This window comes from Plecotus auritus (genome assembly GCF_963455305.1).
Source record: "Plecotus auritus genome assembly, chromosome: 9".
Classification (NCBI taxonomy): domain Eukaryota; kingdom Metazoa; phylum Chordata; class Mammalia; order Chiroptera; family Vespertilionidae; genus Plecotus; species Plecotus auritus.
This window is the reverse complement of record NC_137783.1, coordinates 13,325,448-13,349,970: the sequence shown is the minus strand read 5'-3', so window position 1 is coordinate 13,349,970 and position 24,523 is coordinate 13,325,448. Positions and strand designations below refer to the sequence as shown.

General features: G+C 36.4%; 1 protein-coding gene across 5 annotated transcripts in view; it reads left to right on the top strand.

The window, feature by feature from the left end:
- Nucleotides 1-24,523, top strand: part of ADD3 (adducin 3) — a 167,445-nt gene that overhangs the window by 120,626 nt on the left and 22,296 nt on the right. For all 5 annotated transcript variants that reach the window (XM_080687115.1, XM_080687117.1, XM_080687114.1 and 2 more), the window contains exon 2: nt 17,999-18,219. In XM_080687115.1, coding sequence (XP_080543241.1) covers nt 18,025-18,219 — 195 coding nt within the window. In that variant the 5' untranslated portion in view covers nt 17,999-18,024. The remainder of the gene's footprint in view (nt 1-17,998; nt 18,220-24,523) is intronic.

Sequence of the window (24,523 nt, the reverse complement as noted above, 5' to 3'; positions counted from 1 at the left end):
TTTCTTCCATAGTTACTGGCATATTTAGCTGTTTAGATTCTACCTGATTGAGTCTTGGAAGGTTATATTTTTCTAGGAATATGTCCATTTCCTCCAGGTTGTCCAGTTTGTTGGAATAGAGTTGTTCATAGTATTTTTTAACAATCCTTTGTATTTCGGCGGGATCTGTTGTTATTTCACCTCTTTCATTTCTGATTTTGTTTATTTGGGTCCTCTCTCTTTGCTTCTTGGGGAGCCTGGCTAGAGGTTCATCAATCTTGTTTATCCTTTCAAAGAACCAGCTCTTGGTTTTGTTGATCTTTTGTATTGTTTCTTTGGTCTCTATGTCGTTTATCTCCGCTCTGATCTTTATTATTTCCTTCCTTCTGCTTACACTGGGCTTTTCTTGTTGCTCTCTTTCTAACACTTTAAGTTGTAGGCTTAGGTAATATTATTGTTTCTTGTTTTTTGTAGTATGCTTGTAGAGCTATGAACTTCCATCTCAAGACTGCTTTCGCTGTGTCCCATAGATTTTGGATTGTTGTGTTTTCATTGTCATTTGTTGCCATGATTTTTATTTCTTCCTTGATATCTCTGGTAACCCAGTCATTGTTTAATAGCATGCTGTTTAGTCTCCTTGTGTTTGATTTCTTTGGATTGTTTTTATTGTAGTTGATTTCCAGTTTTATGCCACTGTGGTCTGAGAAAATGCTTGATATGATTTATATCTTCTTGAATTTGAAGAGACTTTGCCTGTGACCCAACATATGGTCTATCTTTGAAAATGACCCATGTGCACTTGAGAAGAATATATATTCTGCGGCTTTGGGGTTAAATGTTCTGAAGATGTCAATTCCATCTGGTCTAGTGAGTCATTTAGGATTGATGTTTCTTTGCTAATTTTTTGTTTAGGGGATTTGTCCAATGGTGATAGTGGGGTATTAAAGTCTCCTACCATGATTGTATTGCTGTCAATCTCTCCCTTGATATCTTCCAGGAGTTTTTTTATGTATTTGGGTGCTCCTGTATTGGGTGCATATATGTTTACCAGAGTTATTTCTTCTTGTTGGATTGCTCCCTTTAGTATTATGAAGTGGCCTTCCTTATCTCTTGTATGTCCTTCACTTTGAGATCTAATTTGTCCGATATAAGTATTGCTACCCCAGCTTTTTTTTCAGTTCCATTTGCCTGGAAAACCTTTTTCCATCCCTTCACCCTCAGTCTGTGTGCGTCTTTTTTTCTGAGGTGGGCTTCTTGTAGACAGCAGATATATGGGTCTTGTTTTCTTATCCAATCCGTTACCCTATGTCTTTTGATTGGGGCATTTAATCCATTTACATTTAAAGTTATTTTTGATAGGTACTTATTTGTCGCCATTTTTATTCTTTACCCCTGTGTTCCTTCTTCGCTTCCTATTTCTTTTTTTTTTTTTTTTTACAGAAGACCCTTTAGCATTTCTTGCATTGCTGGTTTGGTGGTAATAAAATCCCTTAGTCCTTTTGTGTCTGTGAAGCTCCTGATGTCACCTTCAATTTTGATTGATAGCCTTGCTGGGTACAGTATTCTTGGATTCAGACCCTTCCTTTGCATGACTTTGTATATTTCATTCCATTCCCTTCTGGCCTGATGAGTTTCTGTTGAGAAATCAGTTGCTAGTCTGATGGGAGTTCCTTGTATGTAACTTTCTGTCTCTCTCTTGCCATTTTTAAGATTCTTACTTTGTCATTGGTGTTTGCCAATTTAATTATAACGTGCCTTGGTGTCAGTGTTTTGGGGTTCATTTTGCTTGGGACTCTGTGAACTTCTTGGATTTGTGTGGGCTTTTTCTTCCCTATATCAGGGAAGTTTTCTGTCATTATTTCTTCAAACAGGTTTTCTATTCCTTGCTCAGTTTCCTTTCCTTCTGGAACCCCTATTATGCGGATGTTGTTTTGTTTGGTGTTGTCCCAAAGTTCCCTTAGGCTCTCCTCCTGCTTTTTAATTTTTTTTTCTAGAAGCTGCTCTACTTGGGTATTTTTTTCCATCTTGTCTTCTAGCTCACTGATGTGGTCCTCTGCTGCTTCTAGTCTACTCTTGATGCTTTCTATTGAGTTCTTTACAGTAGCGATGTCATTTTTCATTTCTTCTTGGTTCTTCATTTCCTCTTGGTTCGCACTCATATTGTCGAATTTGTCTTCCATTCTTTTCAGCCACCTTATGACCATTTCTCTGAATTCTTTCTCTGGAAGGTTGCTTGCCTCCATTTCGTTTACTTCCTTTTCTGGTTATGCCTGCTTTTCTTTCATATGCGGGCTGTTTCTTTGTCTCCCCATGGTCTCTCTTCTCTGGATGTCTGGTTATGCAGTTCTCTCTCTACTTTCCGTGGTGGAGTGTAGAGCTCCTCTGAATCCGCATGTTTGCCCCAATTGGGGACCGGTGTTCTGGGCCTCGCAGCTGTTCGGTGGGTGCCGCAGTTGTGGATTTTTAGGCTTCCAATAAGCTCCAATTTCCCTTTCAAGATGGTGCAGTCTCCGCGTCCAAGCCTGTAGCTCTGGGAGGGGACCTAGCCGCAGTGGGGACTGCCCGGTCAGGGGAACCCCGTCTAGCAGTCCCCCACCTTCTGGAGTTTAGCTGTCCCTTAACTTGCCAATAAACACTCCTCGTGCAATCCTCAGCTGTTCTTTCTTTCTGCTCTGGGACAAGGCTCGGAACACGTCTGTCTATTCCACTGCCATTTTTCTCCAATCTGTTTTGTTTTTTTTTACTCTCTAACACCTTTAAATTCTAAAGGTGCTATTTCTCTTTTGGTTCTAATTAGGCAATGTTAGGGAAGGCAGTATTTATTTCTAACCAACTGACTTTGATTCTGCATAGGTGCTATCCATCTACATTGTTATGCTGATAAAATGCCTCCTAAAATAGATATCCTGGGATGGAAATTCCATTGGAACAGTGTGTGTATTAGTTTTCTAGGGCTATCATAGCAAAGTACCACAAAGTGAGTGGCTGAAAACAACAGAAACTTACTGTCTTACAGTTCTTGAGTCCAGAAGTCAAAATTCAGTGGAGTTGGTTTCTTCTGGGGGTTCTGAAGCAAATTGTTTTATACCTCTTTCCTAGCCCCTGGTACTTGCCAGCAATCCTTGGTGTTCCTAGGCTTACAGATACATCAGTTCAATCTCTGCATCCATCATCACATGGCTTTCCCCTGTGTGTCTCCTCTTTGTCTCTGTGTCCACGTCTTTCTCACTTTTCTTTTATAAAGACACTAGTCATTGTGTCCTAATTCAGTATAATCTCATCTTAATTTGATTACAAATTAAGACTGTTTTCAAAAAGATCACATTTCTGAGGCAATGACATAAATTTGGGAGGATACTACTAAACTCAGTACAGTATGTAATGTTGAACTTCAAATCTACAGATGGTTCATTTGAAAAAGCTAGTTTCACAAAAATGGTTTGTGTTTACAAAAACAGATTTCTGAGGTTAATAAATATCTCTTTTCATGGACTTCCACTTAAAACCATTATCAGATTTCTAAAATGACAAGTTATAACCAAATATTTTTAAAAGTTACTTCCAAGTACTATTATCTATGTTTAATAAATTGCATTTTCATAGCTCAATATTAGACTTTCCATAGGGAAAGGTGAGGGAGGGGGAGGAGGCTCAGGGAAGAGACACACAGATGAGGTTATGGTGATCTTGAAATTCTCCATACTAGCCAAAATCTGAAGCAGGAACTCCTTCAAATCAAACTTCTTTGCAGTAATGATGTATTGAGTTACCTACAGCTTTTGGATTGACTTTTACAGCTGTATTTTATAAATTATAGCTATAAAAGCCAAAAATCTTTAGCGAATACCTGAAAGAGGAGATCAAGATGAACTCTTGGGACTTACTTATACCCTATGTTCTTTAACATTTTATTGGCATATATTTGAGTAGTTTTTAAAATAAGGAACTTTGCCTCATATTTTTTGTGCCCTTCCAACCTCCCTCTTGTCACTCACTGGTCACAATGACCACATTAAGGATGGACCTGTTAGAAATACTATCACAAATGAATTTTCTAGGTTAGCCTTTTGGGTGAATGTTTGATTTTGCAAAACTCAACTCATCCTATCTAATAAAGAGGGAATATGCTAATTGACTGCCACGCCCTCAAAGATGGCAGTGCCCATAGCCACAAGATGGCAGCACCCAGTCCCCTTAGCCCCACGGGGGTGGCAGGCATCCGGCTGCTCCATGTGCCTGCCTCCGGAGTCCCCCAGTCTCTTCAGCCCCCTAGCCATGCAGGGCCAACCTGCGGTGCAGGCAAGCCTCGGATGGCGGCTGCCCAGCCGCTCAGGGCTGCCTGAGGCTCAGGTAACCAGGGCCGGCTGAGGCTTGCGCTGCTGGCAGTGGCAGCAGCAGAGGCGTGATGGGGGCGTCACCTTCCCCTGATCGCTGGGTCACCTCCCGCCCCTGAGGGCTCCTGGACTCTGAGAGGGGGCAGGCTGGACTGAGGGACCCCCTCCCTCCAGTGCATGAATTTTCATGCACGGGGCCTCTAGTTTTTAATAATGAGCTTTGGGGGATTGTTTGCATTTCTTCAGACTTAGGAACCAGAATTTCTTGTTTTTTTCTGGAGGCTCTGAAGGAAATTGTTTTATGCCTCTTTCCTAGCCTCTAGTACTTGCCAGCAATACAGCAGTGAATGCCTTGGTGAAATAGGTAGATGTAAGATTGGAATTTTAGGGAGTTAAGTTTTCTGTATTGCTTGTATTCTGATATTCACTTTGGAAAGTTTCCCAGGTTTCTAGAGTAGATATGCAGTAATAGGTAAGAGTGAATTTGACCTCAAACATTACTCTCAAGAAAATGTCAAAAGCAAAGGCTTTAAATTTTTAAGCTCAGTACTGGACAAATAATTAAGTAAACTTTAGTACATGAAGGTATGTGAGGGTTGATGTTTCTTTAAAAAAAAAAAAAAAAAAATCTTTGTGCCCAGAAGGACTTACATGCCAAATAGTAAAGAACCAAAGACTTAAGGTATCTCCAGAAATTGAACACAATGAATCTTTCTTTATAAATCATAATCTCCAGTGATTCCATTTTCTGAAACCTCTCATTTATCATGAGCTGTCAAATTCTGGTTAGTTTCCTGGATCTCAGTTTTTAAAATTTCACTGATACCAGGGGACTTAACAGAAACTAAATGTCTGAGATACACATTGGAGTAATCAATCCACTTGTCTTTGTCAACTTTCTCTTACGGGCAGGTGGGGTGGAGAGGCCCTTCTTTTGTTTTTTCCTCAACCATTTCCAAAAGCTCCATGTTGAAGACAAATGATAACTGAGGGAATATATACAAGGCATTCGTCATATTTTGAAGAAAGGAGGGTAAAGGAACCAAGGCATATGTTTTTGGATTCTCAAGATTTGTGAAGGATTACCTCTCTATGGTTGATTGTTTTACTCATCATTTTATAAGACTACTAGAGGCCCGGTGCATGAAATTCGTGCACAAGGGGAGGGGAGTGTATGTGTCCCTCAGCCCAGCCTGCATACTCTCCAGTCTGGGATCCCTCTCACAATCCAGAACTGCTGGCTCCCAACCACTCGCCTGCCTACCTGCCTGCCTGATTGTCCCTAACTGCATATGCCTGCCAGCCTGATCACCCCCTAACCACTCCCTTGCCAGCCTGATCGATGCCTAACTACTCCCCTGCCGGCCCGGTCACCCCTAACTGCCCTCCCCTGCAGGCCTGGTCCCCGCCAACTGCCCTCCCCTCCAGGCCTGGTCACCCCCAACTGCCTCCTCTGCTGGCCTGGTCACCCCCAACTGCCCTCCCCTGCAGGCCTGGTCACCCCCAACTGCCCTCCCCTTGCAGGCCCGGTCACCCCCAACTGCCCTCCCCTGCAGACCTGGTCCCTCCCAACTGCCATCCCCTGCAGGCCTGGGTCCCTCCCAGCTGCCCTCCCCTGCTGGCCTGATCACCCACCACTGCCCTCCCCTGCTGGCCATCTTATGGTGGCCATATTGTGTCCATATGGAGGTGGCCATCTTTGGCCACATGGGGGCGGCCATTTCGTGTGTTGGAGTGACGGTCAATTTTCATATTACCCTTTTATTAGATAGGATATGTTAGTTTATTGAAAAATCCGTTTCTTGTTTGTTTTTCCAAATGATTCATGTTGGGAACAATTTGAGCTAAGTCTGAGTAATGATTGAGCTTGGACTTTAGAAAATACATTTCCTCTGAACTCTTTATACATGTTTTCAAATTTGTAACTCTGCCCTTTGCATGACCATTATCATTGGTAAATTTATAATGAAGGATTGGTAATTCAAGTTACCAGTGAATGTTACTTCCACTCCTACCAATGTCTAAGCAAGTAACTGCCTCTCTTCTCCCCAACTCTTCAAATACAGAAATCCAGCTCACAAGTAATGTTGATCAATGAAATATTCTTCATCAATTATTGGCACTTTAGTTAGAGTTAGATTCATCCATGGCAGTGAATGCCTATGGTCTTTGAAACACCCTGCTGAATGTTGTCCTAGCAAGCACCTACTTGAAATTTTTGCTCTGCACTTACATTTTGAACTATGTATATTATGATTGCTTGTAACTACTATTATATGTCCCAATTGTACAAGTGCAGGCTGTATTTTTCATGTTTGTTAAAATAGTTTATCAGTTAACAGTGTTATTTTTATTTACAAGACAAAGTCAGAAACCAAAATACTCTCTCAGTTTTACCCTCCAATTTTTTCTTTTCTCTGTTTTTTTTTTTTTTAGTGAATGCTGATCCAGCTGTCAACTTCCATTAAGTATAGGACACTTAGTAATGTAATGGGTTGTTGCTACTGCTACTAGCTTATTTTGTTGTTAGTATTTTTTCTTTAAATTGAATTTTTAACTAAGACTCAGATTAATAGTATCTTTTACTAATCATCTGTAGATTCATTGTTCCCTCGACTTTTAAATTGAAGATTAGAATTTATACTTTTATTTTAAAGATATACTTAGCAGAAGTCATTTCAAAACAACAACAAAAAGCATTCAGAAATTTAAAAATGATTTCGATCCATCTTAAGATTTTGGCAGTAGGCCAGACAGAGTTAAGTTTCTACATTTATGCCAGTTTTATAGCCCTACAAAGTTTTTTAATTTTACTACTTTGAGAACATTTACTATATCCATTTTGGTGCTAAATATTGTGATCCTATCTTTCCAGGCACCACAATAAAGTAAGGCCATAATCAAGGTTGTAATAGCTATGTATACTTTTGGGAAATGACAGTCCTTGGAACTATTCCATCTTTTTTTGTCAACTCTTCCACACTTATTAATATCTGTAACCATGAATAATTCCTCATTTGAAGAGCATTTGGTTATCTGAGGCAAATTATGAAACCTCAATTTTTTATTATGAAGTCGGGATGCTGCCAAAATAATCTTCTGAGGGTTGATTTGCTTCATTATAAATAGTTAAAGGCCATCAAATCTTTCAAAATGATGCCAAATTAACTTGAGTGGTAAGAGTGTAAACTTGAACATCATTTATTATTACCTAGGGCACAATTAATGTCATTTTGATAACCTCTAATTAAGACATAGTAGTCATCTGGTGCTTGAGCATTATAGCTTTAGAAAAAGCTCTCAACATCTCTTGAGTATAGTTTCATCTCATCTGTACAATGTGATCCTTGAATCTAGTCTGAAATATTCCAAGACAGCTGTCATAGAATCAATAGCATTATAGCAATAAGTGCTTTGTGGGATAATTAAATCTTCCATTGGGCACTTAGAAAGTGTCATTTGTATTGATCAGTTATACTCAATGCCAATTTGTTTGTTTTACATTTTCCTTGACTTTTGTCTACTTTTTCAGATCCATGTCAGTTATATATAAAAATTTGGCTAGCAGTTGGAACTACTTCATGTCTTTTCGAATTTGAAATGAATAAAATTTCACTGACCAATATGAGGATGTGACTTGTTATCATTTGTGCTGAGTCCAATTTGTTTTCTAGAACTTCAGATACCTTCAAAAAGTTATAGTAACTTTCATTAAGAAAAATTCTAACTCAGTAAACAAGCTGCTGTTGTTACCAAATGTCCTTCTGAAGTCTTGGCATATCTGATTATTGTTTTAAATGTAGAACATTAGGCCTAATACTTGAAAGTAGAGCCATCTTGTTGCTTATATTCTAGAGCAGTGGTCAGCAAACTCATTAGTCAACAGAGCGGCAAACTGCGGCTCGCGAGCCTCAGTTTGCCGACCACTGTTCTAGAGAAAGCTGTTAAAACTGCCAAGAATTTTAAGTTTGGAAAGACCTTTCATAAGTAGTATCTTTTCATAAGATTGTGTTTACCATTCCCAGCCTAGAAATAATACAAACCAGATTTATATAGATGGAGCTGTGATATAGTAAAATAATTCAATTCAGCTGCCACTTATGGAGCATTCTACCATTATGAGGACTACAAACATGAGCAAAGAGATCTGGACAATTGAACTAGAAGTAGATAAGAGTCAGGGGAAAAAAAATCTGACATTGAGTTATACAGATGGTACTTCCTAAGTGACCAAATGGAGGAGATTTTAATTATCCCACAAATCACTAAGATCTTATTTCTATAAACTGTCATAAACATTTAAAATATATAAATCAATGAATCATTTCTTATTTTCTTCTATCTCTTTAGTGCATACTCATTTTCCCCTTGTTCACCAACTCTCTCTCTCTCTCTTTCTCTTTCTCTCTCTCTCTCTCTCTCTCTCTCTCTCTCTCTCTCTCTCTCTCTCTCTCTCTCTCCTCCCCCCCCCCTTTCTCTCTCTCTCCTCACTCCTTTGTCCTCTCTCTCTCTCTCCCTCCCTCCCTCTCCTCTTTTCTTTTTTCTGTTTCCCATCTGACCATCACTTGACTTTCTAGGATAGTGTTTTTCAAACTGTGGGTCACAACTCATTAGCAGATTATTAATCAGTGTGACCCACGTTTTTAAAAAACTGAAAGTATTAGAATATACCACATAGTAAGGGAAAGTATCTCATGAATTTATTTTTTATATATCTCATGTATTTTACGTGATTATAACATAAAGTATATTTCTATTGCTGATTGCCATTTTTAAAAAGTTTGAAAGCTACCGTTCTAGAGTGTTTCATCTATTTGTGTCTTGAACCTAATGTTCTTTAAACATACATGCTGAATAGTTATTGCATAAATATTTGGATAAGATTTTTAAACTAGAATTTTGTTTATGCTTGATATCTTGTGTCTAATCTGCATGGCCAGAGGAAAACCCATAGTGCTGACAAGTTTTATAACATTACTTTTAAAAAATCTATTTTCCACAGCATTTTCAATTCAAAGAACACTGCTAAAAGACTGATTTTTTTTGTAATAGAGTTCATACTGGTTTGCACTGATTTATATTGCTCTGAAGTCTAGGAAGCCTGACTGTGTATAGTAGTAGTAGTGTGGTACTAAAAATAGGATTAGTTCATTTTAAAGAGAAGGAGGCTGGGAACTGAGTTGTTTGACATATCACCTGGAAACAGAAATATTTATGTTAGGTTTTGTCGTTCAGGGTTAAGAGGAAATAGAATCTACCATTTACTTCACTTGAAACATTCTTCTTGTAAGGCAGTATAGTAAAGATGTAAGACTCCCATATTCTAATTGAATTGTTTTATTTTTTTAACTGTTAAGTTTTGAGAGTATCTTATATATCATATGTACTAGTCCTTTGTAGGATCTGTGGTTCGCAAATTTTTTCTCATGGTCTGTAGCTTGTTTTTTTAATCTTAACAGATTTTTGCAGACAAATATTTTAAATTTTGGTGAAGTCCAATATGTCAGTTTTCCTTTAATGGTTTTGTGTCAAGTCTAAGAACTCTGCCAGGCTCTAGATCTGAAGATTTTCTCTTCTAAAAGTTTTATAGTTTTACACTTCAGTTTGTGATTCATTTTGAGTTCATTTTTTTTTATTGTGGTAAAATACACAGAACATAAAATTTACTATTTTAATCATTTTAAAGTGTGCAATTTAGTGGCATTAAGTATATTCACAATGTTGTGCAGCCATCGCATTCTCTAGAATCAGAACTTTTGCATCACCCCAAACAGAAATCCTAGTACCCATTAAGCAGTCTCTCCTCATCCCGCCTTCCCCTGAATAATATTCCATTATGTGGATAATACTACATTTGTTGTTTATCCATTCATCAGTTGATGGAATTTGAGTTGGTTCCACCTTTTGGCTATTGTGAATAGTGCAGCTATGAACATTTCATGTACACGGTTTTTCTGTCTAACTTATGTCACTTAGCATAATGCCCGCAAGGACCTCCCGTGTTGTTGAAAGTGGCAGGATTTCCTTCTCTTTATGGCTGAATAGTATTCTGTTGTATATATATTTCATTTTTAAAAATCTCATTATTCAACACTTAGTTTGTTTCTATTTTCTTGGCTATTGAAAATAATGCTGCAAGCTTCTCCCATATTTTTCTGAATTTTGTTTATGTTCAGATAATCTGTGGGTCCTAAATGTTTTCAAAGCTTGAAATGCAGTTCAGTCTGTAGTACTTGGTTTACAAAATTGCAGATAATCAGTTGTGCTTATGATTGCTTAAAATCTATGTAAAAGGAGAAGTTACTATTCTTATTCTTTATTCTATATCTTTTATATAAATTCCCAATGCTTATTCCATGTGCATAAAACTTGGAAACTTCTTCTTTTAAAAAGCCAAGTTAAATAATGAGCTTTTGAAGTTTTAAAAAGGTGGGAGTGTTGTGAGTCATTTCTAATCTTATTTCCCTTTTTTTTTTTGGTGCCATTTCCTCATTTTTTTTACAAATGCCATAGCTCCAATTGTTAAATATTCAGGAAAGAATGTAGACTAAAAGTTTCAAAATTTTGGAGTCCTCTTATGATATGTGAAGTAGTATGTGTCATTGTAAAGTGAACTAGGAAACAGAAAATCATGGCTTGGAGTATTGCCCCAGACATAAGCAGTATGAATTGGGGCAGGATTCTTAATCCACTGAACATCTCAATTATCAACCTGAACTTATAGCTGCAAAGGTAAAATCAGAAAGGTATAAGAGATGGTATAAACTACAAAGCGTTATACACATATAATATGTTCTTTTATTATTTAAGTAGGTGGTTAGAAGTATCTTTCTCTTTACCTTACTCATTGAAAAATGTGTTCATCATAAAGAGTTATTCAAACTATAAGCTTTTACTTATTAATGTTTCACTTATCAGCTTCTTAAACCAATGCTGTGACAATGAAATGAATCTACCACCACAATTCTTTACTTTTTGCTGTGTTTTCATAAAATTATTTTATAAACATCACAAACTTGTTATCTAACCCTATTCTTCATTAAACTAAATAGTGCTTTTGGAATTGAGAAATAGGTAGAATTCAACTAAAGGCCTTATTTGTGGACTGTCTTTTTTTATTTTTATTTTTTTTAATTGTTTGAAGTATTACAAATAGTAGTACATATGTCTCCTTTTTTTTCCCCATTGACCTCCCTGCGGCCTCCCCTACCCCCCAGTACATCCCTTTACCTGCCCCCCCCCCCAGTGTCTTGTATCCATTGGTTATGCTTATATGCATGCGTACAAGTCCTTCAATTGATCTCTTACAGCCCCCCCCGCAACCTCCCCTGCCTTCCCGCTGTAGTTTGACAGTCTATTCAATGCTTCCTTGCCTCTGTATCTATTTTTTCCCCATTTCTTTCCTTTAAAAAATCTTGCCTCTGCAGACTAGAAATAAACATATAATAACAAAAAATGTTTGAGTCCCAATTTCAATGTCCAAAGTTCTGAGTCCCCGTTTCAATGTCAAACAGTTCCTTATGTGTACATGTCAGCAATGATATCTGGATGGTGGGCACATGGTGGCAATGCAGGTCCGACCCTCTCTGGTTTGGTCCTAGGCAACCTGCTGCGTTGCATAGCTGCTGACTGCTAGCGTGGCAAGGCGTCGTCAGCGTCTTCCATCTCTGGACTGTTTCTCCTCTTGTCTTCGTGGTTGAAGCAGACCTGTCAATTCCTCTCTGTTGCAGGAATCCACATGGTCTTGGAGTTGTTTTCTGAAAATATACAAACATATTCTTGACCAAAAGTTAATAAAGAAATCTTTTCTATATAATTGATTTGGGATCTTTTTTATTTTTGCCCAAACGATTTTCCTTTTTCTTATTTAGACACCATGTGTGTTTTTCATGGGTGTCTTGCTGTTAGCATTACAAATGAAAATTAATTTTGTAAAGTAAAAGTTTTCTAGATGTAATTTACTTATAGGATATTTTTCCTTACATGATATTACCCTACTATCCCCCCTTTTTTGATTAATGGAGGCTTTTGTAAATTTTATAATGCAGTCTTGATAACTTTAAATTTTAATGTTTTGCACAAAAATATATGATTGCTTTAGTTTCATTGCATGTTCAGGAATTTTACCATGAGATGAACTACCAATAGAAATTTTAGTTACCACTTTAGGAACAGCTTTTTGTCCAGTACAATTAAATTTTCTTGAATATTCACTTATTTGAATTAGCCTATTTAATTTAATCTGAAAACTTGATTATTATTTTACTGTCAAATTTAATACTCTACCAACAATCTTAGTTTACCCTGTAAATATTAGTGGAAAGGCTTATTTGCATTCTTGAGTAGGCCCTGAGCATTCCTGGTGCTAGACTGGATTTAGATATAGGGCAGCTGCTGTCGGCCAAGTCTCTGTCTGTTACCTGGGTCCCAATCTGAGCTGGGCCAAGTCACTGTCTGTCACCTGTGTCCCGATCTGAGCTGGGCGTGGGTGGCTTAAGCCAGTGGCCTACTGTGGCAAACGAAATAGAATTGATTTCTTTGTTAAGTGATATCCAGTTATTAATCAAGTACTCACTTAGTCTGTAGTTGGCCATTTAAAAGTTAGCATGACATAATAAATAGCTTCTAAGAAAATAAGGTTCCAAAGATTGATTAGACCTCTAGACTTGTGATAACCCAGCTGGATATGAAAAAAGGAAAGTTTTTTACAGTTGGTGCTCTGTAAAAAAAATACCACTTTTTTTTTTTTTTTTTTGTATATAGCAAGATAATGGTAAAGACCATAAGTTGGTAAGCCAAACTAATAACAGTACAGAAAAAATTTTTGAAGAATATAATATGACCAGAGTTATTCTTCTAGTAGTAGATGTTGTATAAAAAGAAGAAATTTTTAAAAAAACAAACTTTGAAGAACACATTTAATTATCACTCATTCTTTGTGTTTTCTTTCAATTTTTTAAATAATGACTTAGGACGTGGAAGGCTCAATTATATAAAAGCTCATTTTTTACATTTTTTTCACTGATTAATTGCTTTCTAGTCACAAAATCAGAATTTCATTTAAGTGGTATCATATAAAGTGTTTTTTAAAGCTATATTTCCTGACTTTTCAGTGTAGTACACTAAAGTAATTTAGATAACTTACAGAATGTTGTATATGAAATTAATATTGGCAAGAAGAAGGAAATAATTTCAATGTGTTTTGCAAAAGAAAAAATATTTTTAAACAGAAGGAGTTTACACTTCTAAGACCAGAATTAATGCAAGAAGTTTTAATGTCTTAAGTTTGCGTGGGCTAAGTTGGGTCAAGGCAGTTTTAGAGATGAAATCTATCGCAGAAGACTAATTTGTTAGAGACAAATTGGTTGTTAACTGTGTTTAAAAGGTGAGACCAGATGTCTCTGGTCTTTATCAGGGATTCAGAGCTCTAAGATGAACGTGACCTTTTTTGCCTTTCCTCTTCTGGATCTAACTAGAAGTGTTCTGCTGGGACTTCGAGGTTGTGGAATTTGCAGAATTGTGGGTCCACAGAAACTTCTCTTCCCTTAGATTTTGACATAAATGGAAAAAGAATACTTGGATGTTTTACATTTAATCCCCCTTATTAAGAAGTGATTCTTCCCACCAGACAAATAATTACTTAAAAAATGCTACTTTGTAGTTAGTCAGAATGGTTTTTTTGTTACCCACTCATTTATACTGAACAGGTTGTAGGAATGGAAGTCACAATCCGTAGAGAAATTTATATTAAGCAAATTCATTTTTACAATTTCTTTTTAGTTTCTTTTTCTGGTTCCTTCTTGCACATTTTTGCATTTTCTATACTCAGTTCAAAAGAACACCATCAGTGGTCTGTCTCCCTTTCTCTTGATTTAGGCTTACTACCATATCACTTCTAAAAGCTCGAGGAAGCATTCCTTTAGTTGGCAGTGACTATTACTCTCTGCTAGGTCATTGCTCCTCTAAGTGTGGTTCAGGATCTAGTACCAGTCTGCACATTGGACTGTCTGTGACAAGTACAGACTGTGATATTATGTGTTTAGAAACTTATTGCAGTTTGACATTGCCAAGACATCTAAATGCATAATTTTGTATTTTACAAAAATATTGGCCCACAGTAAGTTGGAGATGACTTCAACTTCTAACACAGAGATCCCAGGTAGGGGTGAGGGAGGAATATTAGATGCCTATCCTGTTGATCTAGCTATAGTTGGTTAGGTGCTCAGTTGTAGCAAAGCCCAAATGAATTTGTTTCCCTAGCATGAAATCAAAACTAATCATTAGTATCAGTGATAATCATGATAATTAAGTGAATCAGCTGTTCATGTGGTTTTTGAATAGCTTTTCACTGTTTCTTTTTTTTTTTTTTTTTTTTTTTTTTTTGGCAGAACAAAATTTTATATTTATTTTTGATATTGAAATATAAATCATCCCTCTTCATCTTGCTTCTTGAAAATGTTACTCCAGATTGATTATTCTATCTTTCTTTTGGGCACTTTATCTCATACTCCTATTTTCTTTTTTTTTTTTTTTTTTTTTTTTATTTTATTTTATTTTTTTTTTTTTCAAATTTTTATTAAGGTATTATATGTGTACATATCTTACCATTGCCCCCCACCCCCACCCCACTCCCATACATGCCCTCACCCCCCAATGTTTTGTATCCGTTGCTTACTCTTATATACATGCATATAAGTCCTTCAGTTGATCTCTTATTTCCCCCACCTCTCCCTAACCTTACCACTGTAATTTGACAGTCTGTTTGATGCTTTACTGCCTCTGTAACTACTTTTTTGTTCATCAGTTTATAATGTTTTTCATTATCCCCAAATGAGTGGGATCATGTGGTATTTTTCTTTCATTGACTGGCTTATTTCACTTAGCATAATGTTCTCTAATTCCATCCAAGTGCCTACAAATGGTAGTAATTCCTTCTTTTTTACGGCAGCATAGTATTCCATTGTGTAGATGTACCATAGTTTTCTGATCCAGTCATCTGCTGATGGGCACCTAGGCTGTTTCCAAATCTTAGCTATTGTAAATTGTGCTGCTATGAACATAGGGGTGCATATATCCTTTCTGATTGGTGTTTCTGGTTTCTTAGGATATATTCCTAGGAGTGGGATTACTGGGTCAAATGGGAGTTCCATTTTCAGTTTTTTGAGGAAACTCCATACTGTTCTCCACAGTGGCTGCACCAGTCTGCATTCCCACCAGCAGTGCACGAGGGTTCCTTTTTCTCCGCATCCTCGCCAACACTTGTCGTTTGTTGATTTGTTGATGATAGCCATTCTGACAGGTGTGAGATGGTATCGCATTGTTGTTTTGATTTGCATCTCTCGGATAATTAGTGACTTTGAGCATGTTTTCATGTGTCTCTTGGCCTTCCTTCTGTCTTCTTTCGAAAAGATTCTATTTAGGTCCGTTGCCCATTTTTTTATTGGATCCTTTATCTTCCTTTTATTAAGTTGTATAAGCTGCCTGTAGATGTTGGAAATTAAACCTTTATCAGTGATACCATTTGCAAATATGTTCTCCCATACAGTGGGGTTTCTTGTTGTTTTGTTGATGGTTTCTTTTGCTGTGCAAAAGCTTTTTATTTTGATGTAGTCCCATTTGTTTATTTTCTGTTTGGCTTCCATTGCCCTAGGGGCAGTATCACTGAAAAAGTTCTTTTGGCATATGTCTGAGATTTTGCTGCCTGTGGATTCCTCTAGTATTTTTATGGTTTCCCGTCTTATATTTAAGTCCTGTACCCATTTTGAGTTTATTTTTGTGTATGGTGTAAGTTGGTGATCTAGTTTCATTTTTTTGCATGTATCTGTCCAATTTTCCCAACACCATTTATTAAAGAGACTGTCTTGACTCCATTGTATGCTCGTGCCTCCTTTGTCAAATATTAAATGCGCATATTGGTTTGGGTCGATATCTGGATTCTCTATTCTGTTCCATTGATCTATATGTCTGTTCTTGTGCCAGTACCAGGCTGTTTTGAGGACAGTGGCTTTGTAATACAGCTTGAAATCTGGTATTGAGATCCCTCCTACTTTATTCTTCTTTCTCAGGATTGCTGTGGCTATTCGGGGTCTTTTTTTATTCCAGATGAATTTTTGGAGAGTTCTTTCTAGGTCTGTGAAATACGCCGTTGGTATTTTAATGGGGAGTGCATTGAATCTATAGATTGCTTTGGGTAGTATGGACATTTTAATGATGTTGATTCTACCAATCCATGAACATGGTATGTTCTTCCATCTGTTTACATCTTCCTCTATCTCTTTTTTCAGGGTCCTGTAGTTTTCCGCATATAGGTCTTTTACCTCCTTGGTTAGGTTTATTCCTAAGTATCTTAATTTTTTTGGTGCAATGGAAAATGGGATTGCTTTTTTAGTCTCTCTTTCTGTAAGTTCATTGTTGGTGTATAGAAATGCCATAGATTTCTTGGCATTAATTTTGTATCCTGCTACATTGCCAAATTCATTTATTAAGTCTGTTAGTTTTTTTATGGAGTCTTTCGGGTTTTTTATGTACAATATCATGTCATCTGCAAATAAGGACAGCTTTACTTCTTCTTTTCCAATTTGGATGCCTTTTATTTCTTCTTCTTGTCTAATTGCAGTGGCTAATACTTCCAGTACTATGTCAAACAGGAGTGGTGAGAGTGGGCATCCCTGTCTTGTTCCTGTTCTTAGGGGAAATGGTTTTAGTTTTTGCCCATTGAGTATGATGTTAGCTGTGGGTTTATCATATATAGCTTTTATTATGTTGAGGTATGATCCTTCTATTCCCACCTTGTTGAGAGTTTTTATCAAGAAAGGGTGTTGGATTTTGTCAAATGCTTTTTCTGCATCAATTGATATGACTATGTGATTTTTATCTCTCAATTTGTTTATGTGATGTATCACATTTATTGATTTGCGGATATTGAACCATCCTTGCATTCCTGGGATAAATCCTACTTGGTCATGGTGTATGATCTTTCTGATGTACTGCTGGATCCTATTTGCTAGAATTTTATTGAGGATTTTGGCATCTACATTCATGAGGGATATTGGCCTGTAATTCTCCTTCATTGTGTTGTCTTTATCTGGTTTTGGTATTTCACTGTTTCTTTACTTGGATTTTTGAAGTACTATCTTGCTGAAGTTATGTAGTCTAGCAATCTTAGTAATTCCTACATTTTCCCTGGGAACTTGTTGAATCATTTAAAAATCTTAAAGCATGTTTCTCTCATGTCAGTAAATTATATTCACTACAAAATGTAGTGCCTCTTAAATCTGGCCAAAGTTTGGTCTAACAAAACCCCATAATTGAGAGAAAAGAGCTCTACGGACAGTACTCACTAATTGTGAAAATTTGCCATTTTAGATGTGGCATGTGTATTTTGATCATTACTTCCTTTAAAAATTGAACAGCAGTTGGTGACATTATTATAATTGAACCACAAGCTTCCATTAGCTCTAAAAATATCAATTTCCAATTTAGCATTACAATTTAAGACATTTTTTACCTTAATTAAAAAATTGATCTGATATTTTGTTGAGAAGTTACTTTTTAAAGAAAGCTACCACTTTACCCTAGGGATCGGGCGGGGGTGGGGGGGAGGTTCTGCTTGACCCATGTAAAATTTCAATTTTATAATGAATTTATCTTACCATTAATGTCCTTCTTTGTGTTTATTAATACAGATAAGGGGAATCAGCAGGCTTGAAGCATGAGTTCAGATGCCAGCCAAGGTGTGATCACTACTCCTCCTCCTCCCAGCATGCCTCACAAAGAGAGGTATTTTGACCGCATCAATGAAAATGACCCAGAATACATCAGAGAGAGGAACATGTCTCCTGATCTACGACAAGACTTCAATATGATGGAACAGAGGAAACGAGTTACTCAGATCTTGCAAAGTCCTGTGAGTTGAAATAATAAGAAGGCTATACTTCTTTGGAAACCTTGATATAGTGAGGTCGGAGGTATCATAACTCTCAGTTTAGAAAAGGGATGGAGGAAGAGTGATTAGTTGCCCCCATCTTGCAGAGGCAAAATACACACCTAATTTAGATATTTAATTTGCAAGGCTTTAATAGCAAAACAGTATTGTCTTGGTGGTGTTGATTTTCTTTGGGTAATTTTTTAATGTAATGCTTCATTGAAAGATGCTTCTGAGCTAAAGGACACCCAATTCAGATTGAATATATCTGAAGAAATGAAAGGCATTATTGAAGTGTTAGAAACCAAGAATGGAGTGAGGTACATCTCATGCACATATTTTCTTCTTCCTTTGGGTACCTCGACAATCAGAGCAGCATAGGAAAACTTAAGGCTTTTGAGATCTGAGATTGGGCAGCCGCGTGTTACATATACCTAATGCAGACATACATGCATGCATACACACCAAACTAATTAGATTAAAAGTGGACTACAATCTAAACTCAAGATGAAAATTCTGTCTGCACAGTAGTATCCAGACCTTACAAATTATATTCAAGTTTTCTTACCCTTAGTGGAATTTCAAAGGTCATGTATAAGTAATAGAAAATGAGAGAACAGCTTAATTTAAGATGCAAAATTATTTCATACCTTATGTAAATGAAGGTCATGGTCCCCTTAGGGCAGACAGAGTTCAGCACACATAGACACATGATGCCCAGGTTAGGATTATATTAGGTTTCCAATTTAGGTACTAAAATAAGCACCAAGACATAGAACTGCCTGGGGTGGCCCTGGTAAATCATTTTTGTTGTGCCCTTGTGAATTTAATCACAGAGGTTAAGTCCAAAGCCAAAGGGGAATTCCACTCTGAGTAATTCTTCTATACCAGTGGCCTAGATAAAAAGCAAATACAAGTTATAAAAGCAATGCAAGCTTTGAGAAATTTAAATATAGCTTAAATTTTTTATTATTATTTTGTGTGTGTGTTAATCCTCACCTGAGGATATTTTTCCATTGAATTTTTTAGAGAGAGTGGAAGGGAGGGGGAGAGACATAAAGAGAGAAACATGGATGTGAGAGAGACACATCGATTAATGAGTTGCCTCCCACACATGCCCCCACCAGGGCCAGGGATCAAGCCTGCAACCAAGGTACATAACCTTGACCAGAATCAAACCCTCAACCCTTCAGTCCTAGCTGAGGTTCTGTCCACTGAGCCAAACCGGCTAGGACAAGTATAGCTTAAATTGAAAGCTATCCTTTAAATAAACCCTTAAAGAAACCCTTTCCCAGTGGAAAGGAGATTAACTAGACTTCATCATGAAGTAGTAAATGTTAAGTGTCTTCTTTTATGAAACCTGCATTTCTGTGTTTAGAAATATTTGAAGGACATGATAATTATTTGGATCAAAATAGATATATTTTCTCTTCTAAAGAAACCCCACTTTTAAGCTCTAACTTATTAGCTCAGTGATTATGTAACATAATAGTAAAAAGTAACTGAAAGAATGAGGTAAAGTTCAGATTTTGTTCAGGATTGAAAATTCTTTGGGAAGTGTGCTAAAAAGGACCATTCAATTCCAGCTGTAAAGTTTAAAAGGAAGAAATACTACACTACATTTCCATGTGAAGTTTTTTGTTTTATAATTTCCCCATTAAACCAGAGACAGCATATCTTTGAGTAGATTATCTAATTTTTAATATTTATGTATTTTCATTTGTGATTTGGCTTTAAAGTATCAATTTTACTTATGCCTTGGGGAACTTAATAAAATAATGAGAAAGGGATGATATATAGGTTGTTACTTCTATATTCATATTGCAAGAATGATAATCTTTAGCCCAGAGAGTAACAAAGGTTTAAAAGAATGGTAGATGAATCATTTTCCCACTAGAATTTTGCTAGTGAATTTAAAATCTTGTTTGTGAAGTGTAAAATTTTGTTTTCCTGCCATGTTTAACAACAAACTTTTCACCAAAAGAAATTATACATAGTGGCCTATAATAATTACCTATTGCTAAATAACTACCCCAAAATTTAGCAGCTTAAAACAACAAGATTTAAATATCTCATTATTTCTGTGGGTCAGGCATTTAGAGCAGCTTAGATAAGTGGTCTGACTCAATGTCTGTTATGAAGGTACAGTCAAGACATCAGCCAGGGCTGCTGTCATCTAAAGGCTCTACTGGCCCAGAGGATCATTCACATAGGTATTGGCAAAAGGCCAGAGTACCTTCCACATAGACCTTTACCTGAGGCTGTTTGAGTGTTCTCTTCCAAAGTATCTTAGACAAAGAGGAGCCTGCAGCACCTTTTATGACATTAAACACTATCATTCTTACCATGATTATTAGTTAGAAGTGGGTCACTAAGTTCAGCTCATACTCAAGAGGACAGGAATTAAGCTCCACCTTATGAGGGGAGGATTGTTCACTCTCTGTTCACAATTTATTTTAAAACACTACAGTTTGTCATAGTTTATTTACCTTCCTCCCACCTGCAAAATATACCCACCTTCTCCTAACACCCCTGCAAAAGTCTCATTCCAGTACCATGTTATATACCTGAATCCAGAATCTCATCGAAATCTGGTCCAAGTGTATAAATCTGGTCCTGGGGTATAATTCCTTAAGTTCAGCTCCTCCTCTCAATCTATTGACCTAAAAAACTAAAGAGATAAGTTTATTGATCTAAGAACTAAAGAGATAAGTAGTGGGGCAGGCAAAGATAATGCTATAACATTCCTGTTAAAAAAAAGGGAAAAAATGGGTTATAAAGGCGTAACTCGCCCATAGCAATTCTGAAATCCATTTGGGCAAATGCTTGGAAGTTCCCCTGTTGAGGACTCAGTCCTTCTATTTATCAGGGTGAGTCTCCTTAGCTCTTGGCTCAGCCCTCTGGGTTTTGGGTCTACCTTCTGAATCATTATTTCTTTTCCTTAAAAGGTAGCCTGTGTTGGCAACTGTATTTTTCTCAACCTGCTTCTTTCTTGTAGAGGTTTTAGAATTCAAAGACCTCTTATCTTTTTGTACTGTCTTTGTTCCTTTAAGCCCAGCTAATATAACTCTCTTAAAACCTGTGGGCCTCCTGTGAATATTGGTGTTCATTATTAGACAAAACTCAGAGCCAGTAAGATAAAAATCAAAGATATTTCTAATTTGTGTTTGTAAAAAACAAATTGGTAAGTTTAAAATGGTGAGTTCATTTGGGAAGAAAGGAAATCAGGAGAGAAATCAATAAAAGCAAAGTATAATACTTTTTTATTAAGGATTTATTGTGTGCAAGGCACTTATTATGTATTGAATCTTATTTAATCCTCAAAAACTCCATCAAAGAAGTATTAATATCCATAGTTTACAGATGAATAAACTGAAACTTAAAGACATTAAATAACTGAAGTTTTTACAAATTTAGTTAAATGGTGGGGTCTAAATTTAAACTCGAATGTTCACACCCTTAATCACTAAGCTATACCACTTAAAGCATTCAATAACAATGAAATAATTTCACCCATATATTATTTTTTCATTCATCTTCAAATTCTGTTGCTCAAGTTAATCCAACCCCACTCGAGAAGAGTTTCTAGTTAGAAGACATTTTGGTGCCTGTAAATTTGAACAACAAACAGCACATTATTGTCTTGAGCTGAGAAAATAAGAGAAGAGCATAGAATTTGTCTCATCCAGACTCCAAGTATTACTTAATTTCATGGCCTTTTGTCATAATTGTCTTTAATTTAAGAAAGTATTTGTCTTAGAAATTAAATGCTAGTGAGGAAACTGGCTTTAGCTAGAGATTTTGTTGATGCAATTTTCTTTGACAAATATACTCCTCATTTACATGTCTATGGAGACCCTAGATCAGGGGTGGGCAAACTTTTTGACTTGAGGGCCACAATGGGTTCTTAAACTGGACCAGAGGGCCGGAACAAAAGCATGGATGGAGTGTTTGTGTGAACTAATATAAATTCAAAGTAAAGGAGCGGAGGGGAGAGCAAGAGAACCGGATAGTCATTTCCCCCCTTGTCTCAGAATGAAGCATTCATGGCAAACCACTGGAATTAAATAATGCCTCATCAAAGTTGAAGTATGTAAGTTGAAAAACTAATAGCACATGTGCATAGTAGGTATTTGGTGAATTCTGAATACATGGATGAAGGGTATATGAATAGCTGAGTAGGCTTTGACTCATTAAACACTTGAATGTTGTCCAACAAGCTCCTATAGAACTTTACTGTTTAATGTGGAAAACAGTTGGTGGGTTTCAGAAAAAGAATGCAAGTTCTTAAGCCTTACCACTTATAGGAAGCAATTTAGACTAGTTGACAGAAGTGTGTAATGTTATTCTGAAAGATAGCACAACAGGAATGTAGATGGTGAGCGTTCAGGCACATGACAGGGTGATGTGTGATGCTATACACTTATTCTGAAGAATGGAGAAACTTCAAAGTCATATACCTTTTAGAATATCACTGTCATTAAGGCCTAAAATTTAACTGTGTCTTAATTAGAATAGTTGGTCAAAATCACTATGATTTATGTAGGCACTTTAGAAGTTTAAGATGCAAGCATTCTTTATTAACTGTTTGTATTTTAATTATATACCAGTTTCAAGAAGAGATATTATTCTAACTTTTAGGTTCATAATAATTAAGACTTAGATACAGGAGAAAGACCATCCAGAAGAAAATTTGGTTTATTTGTTTTTTCTCCTTTCAACAGGACCAGTGGTAATCTATTTCCAAATGAATACATTTCTTAATGGAGAATTTCTAAGTAAGTTTGTTATGCTCCTAATCCCTCTTTAGGAGAGATCTAATAACATAATTGTAGGGTGCCTTGGGAGCAGCGAGTCTGTAATCTTTTTTTTTTTTTTCTTTTTGCTCCAAGTTTTCTCTCTAGTAACTCTTATGATATAGAACATCCACATGTGGATATTTTAAATCCATCTCTGATATTTATCAGTATTGCTACCTGATTTCCATGAGTTAGATATTACTTATAAATTAGCCAATGTGATTTCTTTTTAGCCTTAACTGAGATAATTGTGTCAGGTCAGTTTCTTTTATCAAAGAGGTCCTCTTTTTTGTGATTTAAAAATCTTTCACTTTTTCCTAAAAGTTCTGATTTTAGATGCAGAAGCCTTCAGATCTGACATTTCAAATTAATTCTACTTTTGGTTTATAGCATAAAGGAATATGTATGTACTTAAAAGTATACTCGTACCCCACACAAATCTCAAATCTCTGAATCTTTCATGTTTTTTATGTTATTTTTATCCATACCTTATAAATTCAAAGTTTACAGGATCACTCCCTCAACATCGACAGAATATGTATAAAATAAAAAGGTATGAGATTCAGATAAGGCTTTTAAGGCACCCTCTCTCTAACTTAAACATTTTGTTTTTTACCTAGTGATTTTTTTATCATACTTTTTTAGAAATGCATTTGATGAGGAAGCTGTCCAAATTATAATATTCTGGGAACAAACCAAGTTTTTAAGTATGATCTTAATTGAGTTGAAGAATTAAATGACTTTTTAAAAATGTATAACATTCAGTGAATATTCACTTACATAAAAAAGATGACTTTCTCCCATTAGATGATGGACGGGCCTAATCACACAGGAGGAATTTCTCATTCAAGTGATAGACTGATAAGACTGTTTTCTAGAGCTTCAGATTCAGTATAACAAACTATGACATGGATCTTTGCTATCATTAACTCAGTCAAGATTGAGATCACATTCTTTTTTTTTTCTTATATCTAGGAAAATAAGAAAACTCTAACTTTCTATTTTATTAATTGAGCACTGAACTAGACACTTAGGGAGATTCTAGGAATGTGAAAAACAGTCCCAGCCATCAGATATTGTGGTATAGTAGAATAGGAAGAATAAATCACAATCATATGGTAGTATAGGCAAATGTTAAAAGAATTCAGAATGGGGTGGAAAGAGAAGAAATAAGGAGATCCTTCCTAAATGAGGTGAATAAAAGAGAGACTTCAATAAGAAGGTGGCATTTAAGATGAATGTTGAGTAAAGGGTAATTCATTAGTTAGAGGAACAGTGGAAGCCAGCATTTTCATTTGGTGGAATATTCTGAGCAAGGATAGAAAACTACAAGTTGTGATCAGAGACAATACTTGAACAAACCTCCTAGACTAGACCAGAGCACAAGGTGGTAATGGTAGATACAGACAAAAAAAAATTACATAACAGATTATAGAGGTCCTGGAGTAATAGCAGACTATTTTGGTCTAAGTTAGGGGTCAGCCCAT